We start from the raw sequence: 11,507 nt of genomic DNA on the forward strand, positions 1-11,507 counted from the left end.
AAAAAAAAAAAAAAAAAAAAAAAGTTTCTCCAATTGGCAGTGACAACAAAAACCGTAGCCACAAAAATTATTGGAAAAGGAGCTCCAAAGAGAAGCTCTACAGTGTGCATTTGTTTTTTCCAATTGCATTTTTACGTCTATAACAATGTGAATCCTCTTACACAGAAGACCGAAGGCAACAAAACAATCTACGGGACAAAGGGATAAGGCATCCCTTTTTCCAAAGGAAGGATTATCTAATGACCTTCCAATCTAAAATGATGGTGTCAATGGAGTAATTACAAAACAACCTATGCTGAGGCACTCCAAGTTGAGGAAGTATACTGTCCTGAATCACAAAAAGAAGAAGAGACACTTAAGGACAAGATGCTGCCATCACAATCGCCAACTTGGGGATTACTCCGCAATTTTTTCCAGCCACTTTATCAGTGGCCTTCACGGATTAGACATCTTCCTGGTCAAATACAATGATCTTTTTCCATAAGTTGAACAGCGAGAATACCTTAGAAGGTAGGAGAATCATCACTTTCCACACAATCTAGCGATCAACCCTCAACCATTTTTTCTTTAACATAGTTGTATTCTTTATAAGTAGACCACAAAGCATTGGAATAATCTATCTGGTGTTGCCCTTTTCCGCCAATACGTGGGCTAGATTGTAGTTCTATAGAGACGTGGCAGCAAATCCTAGTCAACTCCACTTGTTGTGGAAGATTTCACTGGCATGCAATTTTTCAGAAGTTTTAAAGTTGTTGCATAAATGGATTTGAATGATCTTTGAGGACAATTGTCATTGGTGGGAGGAGGTTTAGAGACTAACCCCTTCAATGTTTCTCTTTAGCTTCTTTTTTTTTATGCCTCTATTCCTGTTCTGCATTGCCCTAAATAAAAGCTAGTAAAAAATCTTTTTCTATTGCATCCATTTTTCATGTTGGAATTGGATGCCATCTGAAATTTGGCTACCAGGACAAAGGTAGAATTTCTAACATTTCATCGTGATGACCAACCGAACTCCTTGCTTAATAAAGATGTTAACATCCACACGTCTCCATTGAAAATACTTGAAAATAATTGAAAATAATTCCAACAAATCCTGATACCTATCATTTACTAATGAATATGTCGTGTCTGGTTAAGTCAGCGGGGCAATGCCACCAGGTTCTCTATAATATGACGACCAAACTAAGTATATGTTGAAAACACCACCTATTAAGTTCAGTACAAAAAAAGTATTTGAAATTCACCAGAAAATCATAACCGAGCTCTTCCTTACCTTCTTCTGAGAGAAAAGATCGAGTACGGCGGTCTTAATGTGAAGAAAATAAATGCAAGTAGAACAACTAGAGACATTAAAAGTTTTCCATCTCATCTTCAATTTTTCATATTTTCCGCCATCACAAAAAAGTTAGAAACAATTATTTAGGTGAATAACAGACAAGAATATTTAAATTGCTACCTAAACGCACATATACGACGTTCTTATAACGAATTATCAGAATCCATACATAAATCACCCGCACACAGACAAAAACAAAAGGCAAGTGAGAAACAAAATTGCACTACAGAAGAGCAAATGAAAAGTAGAAAACAAATGTAATTTGGAAACTCACACGAAAAATGAATCTGTCGAGTAGGAACCTCGCAGCGTAAAAGCCGAAGGCGAACTGGACGGCGATGACAAAATGCGAGGCGTCTGGCGCGCCAGTGTGGCTCCATATCGAGTCCATTGCAGGTATAATTCAGAGGAGAAGCATGAAAAACGAGGAGGAACAAAGAAACGAAAACAATTCTGAAACAACCTAGAATCACAGCACCGAAATCAGGTAGCAGAGCGTAGAAGAAGATTCCTCGGCAGAGATCTAAGTTTGCCCTAAAATTTGCAGAGGGGCGAAGGAGGAATGGGAGTGAAAAGCCAGAGAAAATTCAGAGAGGGAAGGAGGAATAGTTGGAAGAGAATAGTCAGGAAGTGGAGGTTGAGATCTCCTCCTGCTCCTTTCTCTTTTTCTTTTTATTAAATTAATAAAAATACTTTTCACTTTATATTTTATCTAAGAAAAATTATTATTTTCGCTCCCAAAAATTTAAATAATATTAATATTCTTATTCTTATTATTTTATTTAAAAAAAGATCATTCAATTTTTAACAGATATAAATAATACTAATCGTTTCGTTTTGTTTATATACTAATGGTATAAGTATTTGTAATTGTTATTGAAATTTTTTAAGGAAAAAAAATTAAAGATATTAATTAAACTCCTTCATGTAATTTTTAAAATTAAATTTGAAAATATAATTATTTTTTAATTTCTTTTACGTTAAGGGTATTTTAAAATATTAGGTTATTATTGAAAGACTAAATTAGTAAAAAAAGAAAATACCGTCTAGTTTTTTTTTTTAAATATATATAAGTTTCAATAATAGTCTTAATATATATATAAAAAATATAAAATACATAAAATTATTATATTTTAAAAATATCCTTAAAATTTTAAAAGTGACATTAACGCTATTTACCTATATAAAAAAAAAGTTAAAAAGACTTCTTACTATCAATATATGGACGAAATCCGTCTATCAACATCATAGATTATTTATCTATGTTTAATTTTACTTTTGAAAGGTTCATGGTAAAAATATTTTTTTATTTTTTAAAAAATGTTTTAAAAATGTTTTTGAAGTTAAAAAAAGAAAACGAAAATTAAAGGTATTAATGAATTCTATGAAAAATCAAGGTATGTTTTAAATCATTTTTCAAATTTAAAGTTATTTTTTAAACAATATTAACTATTTTAATTTTTTAAAAAAAACTTATTGAAACCTTTGAGAGTTAAGAAGTAAATTTTTTAGATATATTTTTATTAATTTATTAAAAAGTATTTGTTATTTTTGAACTTTTCAAAAACTTTTAATATTGGATTAAGTTTAATGATGTATTAATGGAAACCAATTAAGATTTAGAGGGTAATTAAGTCTTTTAGATAAGAAAATTCGGTCACTGTTATTAAATTATCATTTATTAACATATTAAAATGTATGTTAATACCCTAAATTGAAGGGTTGGCAAAATTTAATGCATATTATATAAAGACAATAATATGATCAATAACTTTTTTTTTTTTTTAAATGGAAAATATCTTAATTATTAATTTCAATAATTTTTATATTTTTTTTTAGTAAAATATATTTTTGTCTCTCAAATTTCAACTTTTTGATGTTTAAAACTAACGCTTTTGATCGTAGAGAGTTAATTTTGTTTATAATTGAAGTTCGAAAAGTGACATGTTTAGTCCTCAGAGTTTGATATTCATTTTTAATTAGTCCATAAAATTTTAGCTTAGTTTCTAAATGACGTGTGTTTGTCTTTGCACGTGTCAACCAAAGTAAGTAGTTTTACTATTGGATTGATTGGATGACTTGGTTGTTGTACAAACGACATATGTCTGCTCTTGCACATGTCATAATTATATGATTGTTTGACTTACACTACACGTGTTTGTGCTATAATGTTAGATATGATACAATACGAGTTATGCTATGTTAAAAAATATGCAAAGAAATGAACCTAAGATGGAGAATAAGTAACTCACAATGTTATCGATGTTGGATGATGCACGAACATCAACATATGCATGCATGTATACTATGTAATACGTTTAATCAACGCCTTTGAGACATTAGAAAGTTATGTAAATTAATGATGGAAGATATGACAAGTATTATGTTTGCATGTTTCAAAGGAATATTACGCCATGAAAAGAATTGGGGTATGACTTGCATCTTAAGTATATGTCATGATTTGATACTATAGGATATCATGTATTTTTATGTCACGTGCATCGGGATACTACTCCTTTATGATGAGTGTAGATGCATACATTACGATATTTATTCCTTTCCCTTCGTGGCTCTCGTAGCGTGAGTGTGCACTAGCTGAAGGGTAGACCTGGAGGAAGTTGTACGCCCGCCTGGTGGGTCCATACAAAAATTTCAAGGTGAAGAGAGAGTTTCGATTAAGTTGAGGTTAGATCAACTCCGAGATTAAAGCAACAAGAACCAAAGATTGGAGAGAGAATACTATGGTCGAGTCAAAGTCATCCACAAGATTTGGAACACATAATATATGATCCAATTGCTCCCGTGTATGCAAACTAGCTTTATTATCCACATTAGTAACTTGAAATGTTACTATCTCCACCAAGAAGACATCAAGCACCGGGAGATGGCACGACTTCAATAAAAGAAGAAAAATTTCCAAGTCAAGAAAGTAGGAGAGACACAAACAAATAAGACCGACTTCAATAAAAGAAGAAAAATTTCCAAGTCAAGAAAGTAGGAGAGACACAAACAAATAAGACACAAAAAGTCAACGAGCTGTTCATATCACGATCTTGCTTGTCATGGTCGCATGTCAGATGTCTTAGCCATGCCTTATCTAGGATGTGTGACCTCTTTAGCACCCAAAGCGAGAATCGTACCACTAGACAACAAATGCATTCAATTGGAATATGTAAGTTGATAATATTTTTTAAAATTATGCTCGTTACTCAGTGAAGTAGGGGCATTCTGAGAATTGAACTCGGAACCTCTCGCACCCTAAGCGAGAATCATACCACTAGACTAAATGCCCTTCCTGCAACACCAATTATTTTTAGCTCCTCTCTCAATATGATTTTTCCTCTCAAATTCGAAATCTATCTTTTCTAATGGTTGGGGGCTAAAAACGTTTTATTCAACTTTTAGATCCTTCACGAACGACAATGGTAGTAAATTAACACAAAAATAAATAAATAAATAAAAAATAAAAATAAATTTGATGGTATAGTATTTTAATGGTGAGTTGTACCATTTAGGCCTCGAGCAAAATGAGAAGTTTTAGAGTGATTAAAGCATTTATTGAATGGAAAGGATAATTACAAAACTTCCAACCTTAAGAGGAGTACTCTATCCAAATTACAAGAGGAAGTTTACACGATTTTTATCATCCATTTTGAATGTTCTAATATACTCACAAAGGGAACCATGCTAAGCTCATTTTGGCAACTTGTTTGGAATTTTACAATCCACTTCCCTCCTTTGGAGGCCTAGTGTCGAATGTTTCATTTTTTTTTCAACTGATGTGGGATTTTACGATTCACTCCCTTCTGGAGGCCCAATGTCTTTATTGGCACATCGTTCTAATACTATTTATAATAGCCCAACTCCACCACTAACAAAAATATTGTCTGCTTTAGCTCGTTATGTATTATTGTCAGCCTTATAGTTTTAAAACGCGTTTGTTAGGAGAGGTTTCCACACCCTTATAAGAAATGTTTCGTTTTTCTCTTCAACCGATGTGGTATCTCATATCAAACCAAATAATTGAAATTAAATTTTGATTTAATTTATAAAGACCTGGTCATAGAGGAATTACTTAGTGAAAAATTAATCATTGAACTAAAAAAAACCTTTAAATATAATTGGTTTATATATATATATATATATATATATATATATATATACACATGAAGACATTCAAGAAGGTCGATGTACTGTGAATACTTGGGAGAGCTTAAAACAAGAACTTCACTCTCAATTCTTACTAAAGAACGTCAAGATAATAGCAAGGAGAAAGTTAAGGGAGTTGAGGCATACTGAAAATATCGAAGACTATGTTAAATGATTTTATGGGCTTATGTTAGATATTCGTGACATGTTCGAGAAATACAAGGTCTTTAGTTTTGTTGAGGGGATGAAGCTGTGGGTGAATGCCGAACTTTATGAACAAAGAGTCCAAGACCTTTCAACAGCCTATGCTATAGTCGTACGACTAACCTTTGCAACGATCAATCCCAAGACGAAAGACAGAACCAAGCTTGCATAAGTGGGGATAATAGAAATTACCGACCTAACTCCCCTAAGGGTGGGGGAGGTGACAAACTTGAAGACAAGGGAGGGGAAAGCTAGTCCCCCAACAGAGAGGCAGAACTCAATGGCAGAATCCTTATAGCCAAAATAGTCACGATCAAGTCTCCTTGTCTTGTTGTATATGCAAGGTGACACTATACACCTTCCAAGAAAAACTCAAGAGTGAACTCAGAGGTAGAATAGAAATATCATACGTTGAGAATATTGAAACCCTCGCATGGAGGCACTAAAATACTTGTTCACTCTTTAGAAGAGAGTGGAAGAGGTAAAGGAACCAGTGAACGCAATCTTATGTATGTCGAGGCTTGGGTAAATAACAGAGCGGAAAGGAACACCATTGTTGACTCTAGAGCCACCCACAACTTCATGATAAAGACGAAGCAAAATGCTTGAACATCCTTTGACTTCATGACATAGGAAATATGAAGGCCATCAATTTGGAAGCTCTATCTGTCTTTGGAGTTGCAAAGAGAACTCCGATAAAAATGGGGACTTGAACTAGACAAACCGACTTTGTGATAGTCAAAATGGATGACTTCGACATCGTGTTAGGGATGGACTTCCCACTAGAACACAAAGTCATTTTCATGCCTCTAGCAAGATTCTACTTTCTCAACCGTAGTGTCGACATCATTTTCACACCTCTTGGTTGACGGGTGTAAGAATCTCACATTGGTTGGGGAGGAGAACAAACACCCTTTATAAGGATGTGTAAAGCTTTCCCTAGTAGACGCATTTTAAAGCCTTGAGGGGAAGCCCGAAAGGAAAGTCCAAAGAGGACAATGGTGGGCTTGGGCCCTTACAAAGGGTGTTTGTCTAAATGATCGTCGGGTTAGACCCCATTATTACCCTCGTTAAGGGGACCTCAAGTGATCCAATCCAACCCAAATAGAAACCTCGTGATCACTATAAGAACACATGTTTCTTAAATTTCGTTAGTTGTTTTTTACTTTTAAATATTTGAATTAACGCTCCCGTTTAATGGAAGAGCGTATTTTTTGCTAGCCATTTTGGGTTGGCAAGGTTTATGCCACTAAATTTAAGATAGGTTTGTTATTTAAATATGTGAAACTGAATCAAATAACCATCCCTAGCATCTTCAGCAAATATTTCTCTCATTTTCTTTTCCGTTATTTTTTCTTCGAAGAAGTTTTCCTTCGGCCGATTTTTACTTATGTCGACGTTTTCCTCTTAATTGCCACAACTCAACAAGTGGTATCAGAGCCTGACTTAATCCACCAGTGGTATATCATTACGAAGGAGCCAAATTTATCAATAGTCAAGTTGAATAGCTCAAGCGGTTAGAATGTCAACCTAACAACACATAGGTCGCCGAAGCATAAAGGAACTCGTGCTGGCTGAAGGCAATGCAGGAAGAGATGACATCCATCACTGAGAATCAGACGTGGAGCTCTAAGAGGACATGTCGCCGAGACCACTATGGTTAGTTGTGTCAATTGCAAATGTTGGGGAGAAGACACCAAGCCAACACCACCACTAGAGAAGGGAGATAGAAACAAACCTCTGAAACCAAAGATTGACGCAAAAATACTAAGGACTAGACAAAGTTATCCATATAGGATCCAATTGCTATCCTGACCAAGAAGACATCAAGCACAAAGAGGTGGTATGACCTCATGCAAAGAAGAAGAATTTCCAACCAAGGAAGTAGGAGAGACATCAACAGAGAAAAGACAAATCAATTCAGAAGTGGTTTTCAGAAATTCCTAGTAGATTGAAAGAGACTTCTCAATACTATCTAAAGTCAACTTCATTCGAAAACGTTGAGTTCGTGAAGAGTCGATTGATAGAGACATCAACCAATTGAGTGGGAGAGGATGTCACATTCATGCTTGTCCAGGACCTCATGCTTGTTCCAAACCCATTTTACTACTTCCTAAAATATTCATGAGAGGGGCGTTTCAAGAATTGACCTCGAGACCTTTTGCACCCAAAGCAAGAATCATACCACTAGACCAAATGCCCTTGTTGTGGACTATATATTCAATTATTCATTGAATGTATCATTATTATTTCATTTATTTTCATAGAAATTGTTAATATAATCTACCGTACTTATTGAGCATTAATCATTAAAGAAATAAGACGTTAATGAAATCCATGTGCAAGGGAAGAGATTAAAAGTGTGTTTATCTTGGGTAAAAACATGTAAGGATGGGTGAAAATGTTCCTTTATCTTCACTTTGCACTGTTTTGCAACATGTTTTAAAAAGAAATTCAACCAAATCTATGTTTTTTCATGCACAAAGATGTTTGTGAGAACAACATTAGTGATAATCCAAGGCGTGTTCGTTTTTTAAACTTTGTGAGGTGAACAATGTTTTACATTCAAAAGGACACATACAAGAGCTTACAACTGAAAGAACTTGCTTTCTCATGGGTGTTACCTAAACCAAAGTACTTTCTTTTGTGTATTTAATTTTTGTAGGAAATTAATTTTTTATTAAAAAACAAGCTTCAAAGCTACATTCAAATATGAGGCAAAGCCAAGCCGGTAAGAAGTACATTGATTAAGAACTAAAACTTCATTGAAGACGAGAGAAACTTTATTTAAGGAATTGAAACTTTAAATTATTAGACGAGAGAAACTCGTGTCATCGATAATAAATGGCCTTTAGAGCGTCTTTTTCATACCCCACCAAATTCCTCCTTATTAAAAGTTTTTGGATATGCTTGTTTGCCTCATCTTCACCCTTATAACAAACAAAATCTCTCTTTTCGATCTAAGGAATCTATCTTTCTAGGCTACAGTTCTTTACATAAAGGGTATAAGGACCGATTCTGATCGTGTCTATGTTTCTAGAGACGTCATATTTGATGAGAATCTTTTTCCGTTCAAGAGAGCTCTACCCAGTTCTTCTTCAACCTTGCCGCCAATACAAAATGCCCCTGATTTGTGCACCTTGCATTTGGGTAACAACAATAGTAATTTGGAGAATAATCATATACATATATTTGTGCCTACTAACTCTTTTGATGCAGAAAATCTAGTGCCCACATCAGCTTCGGGATTTCTGCAGCAATCCTCTGCGTCGCTACCGTGCGAATCGGTATCGGTTGTTTCTCCAATGATTGGGGCCTCGGATCCTCCGCTTGCAGATGATATTGCGCAATTCCTGGTCGGATCTTCGACCGCTGGTTGACCAACTACTATAGCGCCATAACCAATATGCTCACCTCAAAAGGTGTGCCCACACCTATGCTTCCTAGTGAGAAGTTGTTATTGGATGGTGGTGAAAAGCTCTCGCCTGAGGATACTACTCGCTTTTGGAGTATCATTGGTGCTCTCCAATATTTGTCTCTGACACGTCCTAATATATCATTCTATGTCAACAGAGTGAGCTAGTTCATGTCCTCCCCGACTTTTGTACATTGGGCGGCGGTCAAACGAATATCCCGTTATCTACATGACACTATTGATATCGGCTTGTGTCTTACAAAGTCCAGCACTAATTTAATTAGTGCCTTCTTGGATGTTGATTGGGCCAGAAATCCTGATGACCATCGAAGTACTAGAGGCTATGCGATCTTCTTTAGTGGCAACTTTATCTCCTAGATTTCAAGGAAACAATCAACAGTTTCTCGTTCTAGTCGTAGGCCGAATACAAGGTAGTTGCTGATGCCATTGCCTACTTAATATGGATCCAAGTTCTCTTGCGTGAACTCGGAATCTCGCAAGCGCGAGCACCTAGCCTGTGGTGTGACAAAATTGGTGTCACCTATTTGTCCACCAACCCAATCTTTCATCGATGTACGAAGCATGTTGAGGTTGATTATCACTTTTTTCATGAACAAGTATCGACTCGTTAGCTTGATGTGCAGCTCATATCTTTCAAGGATCAACTCGTCGATATCGATTTATTGGATTATTAGTATTGTTATTCTAGCATTGTTATGAGATGTGGAGTCATCATTGTTATTTTGTATTTGACTAGAGACAATTGGAGGAACTTTTGTTGAGACTTTATAGTGTGAGAGTGTGAGATATACTTTGTAAACACTTTGGTTATAGTGATTGGCTACCACCATGGATGTATGAAAATTTATTCTCTCCAAACTATGTAAATCTTTGTGTCTCTTTGTTTAATTTATGTTTCGAGGTGTGTGAATCGAATTAGAGACTCTCCCTCTTGCACTCGAAGCAAGAATCATACCACTAGACCATGTCTATGTATTTTCTAAGTCTTAAGATTTGAACCTACTATTATGATTTTCCATGTGTAAGATACATTTTGAGCACATCTAACACTCTTCAGTCGGAGAGGGCCACTCCTGAAGCAAGAATCCTACCACTAGTCCCCATGCCATTGCATCAACCCTTATCATTTTTAGCTCCTACTCGATATATTTTTTTCATGAACCACTTTGAAGGATAATGGTAAATTTATTTCCTTAGGAGGCATTGTGTTACAAAATATTAAAAATTAAAAATAAAAATTTGAACCTAACACAAAGGAAACAATGCTAGGCTCATTTGGCACCTTGTTTTCTAATGGTGGCTAGTAACATGTTACTTCCAAGTTTCATAAAATGGGCATTCCAAGAAGAATGAAACTCGAGACTTCTTGCACCCAAAGCAAGAATCATACTACTAGACCAAATAATTTAGTTGTGGATTGTATACTTAGTTATTCATTGAATGAAGAAATTTTTGCAAGGGCATTAGATCTAGTAGTATGATTCTTGCTTCAGGTGTGAGACATCTCGAGTTCAATTCTCGGAATGCCCCTATATTTTAATAATCTCTAACTGAAGAGTGTCCGATGTGCTCAAAGTATATCTTACACATTGAAAATCATAATAGTAGGTTCAAATCTTAAGACTCAGAAAATACATGGACTAGCTACTAAAAATGATGGGCCTACTACAAGGGCATTTGGTCTAGACTATATCAATCAAGCTGCAAGATATTAGAATTTCATATGCGGGTGTCTTCTCTCTCAATACCATAAACATGTTGTTGTGTTGATTTTTGCTCTGATGGCGATGACCATCGGTAGGAAAATCCTTCGAGTAGGTAAAGCCTTGTCATATCTCTGTATCTTTGCAATTTGCAATCTTAGTTTTACATAGGGTACAATCCTACGTGGGAAGATGCAAGTCCAGTAAGGAACACAATCCTAGTTCTACTACAAGAACATTTGGTCTAGTGGTATGATTCTCGCTTTGGGTGCAAGAGGTCTTGAGTTCGATTCTCAAAATGCCCCCCTACAATTGTATCAATGATGCTGCAACGGCCTTGTCATATCTTTGCAATTTTCAATCTTAGTTTTACATAGGGGCATAACTATTTCAATGAAGCTTGCAAGATATTAGAATTTCATATACGGGTGTCTTCTCTTCCAATACCATCACAAATGACCATTGAGTAGGTAAAGCCTTGTCATATCTCTATGTCTTTCCAATATGCAATCCTAGTTCTACATAGGTTACAATCCTATGTGGGAAGAAAAGGAATTTGGTCTAGTGGTATGATTATGTCTTCGGGTGCGAGAGGTCTCAAGTTCGATTCTCGAAATGCCCCCCCCCCCCCCCCCCCCCCCCCCCCCCCCCCCCCCCCCCCCCCCCCCCCCCCCCCCCC

At 35.7% G+C, this 11,507-nt stretch overlaps 1 protein-coding gene and 1 non-coding gene across 3 annotated transcripts in view; both read right to left on the reverse strand.

The window, feature by feature from the left end:
- Positions 1-1,991, reverse strand: part of LOC111486095 (LAG1 longevity assurance homolog 2-like) — a 6,502-nt gene extending 4,511 nt beyond the window's left edge. For both annotated transcript variants that reach the window (XR_002718807.1, XM_023133105.1), the window contains exon 1: positions 1,611-1,991. Coding sequence is in view for 1 of the 2 variants with exons in the window: in XM_023133105.1 (XP_022988873.1) it covers positions 1,611-1,727 (117 nt within the window). In the remaining variant the exon portion in view is untranslated. The remainder of the gene's footprint in view (positions 1-1,610) is intronic.
- A 2,565-nt stretch (positions 1,992-4,556) lies between these two features.
- On the reverse strand, positions 4,557-4,628 carry TRNAP-AGG. Its single transcript has one exon. It is a non-coding gene; the product is annotated as a tRNA-Pro (tRNA).
- Positions 4,629-11,507: the final 6,879 nt, after the last annotated feature.

This window comes from Cucurbita maxima, unplaced genomic scaffold, assembly GCF_002738345.1.
Source record: "Cucurbita maxima cultivar Rimu unplaced genomic scaffold, Cmax_1.0 Cma_Scf00011, whole genome shotgun sequence".
NCBI classification, from domain to species: Eukaryota; Viridiplantae; Streptophyta; class Magnoliopsida; order Cucurbitales; family Cucurbitaceae; genus Cucurbita; species Cucurbita maxima.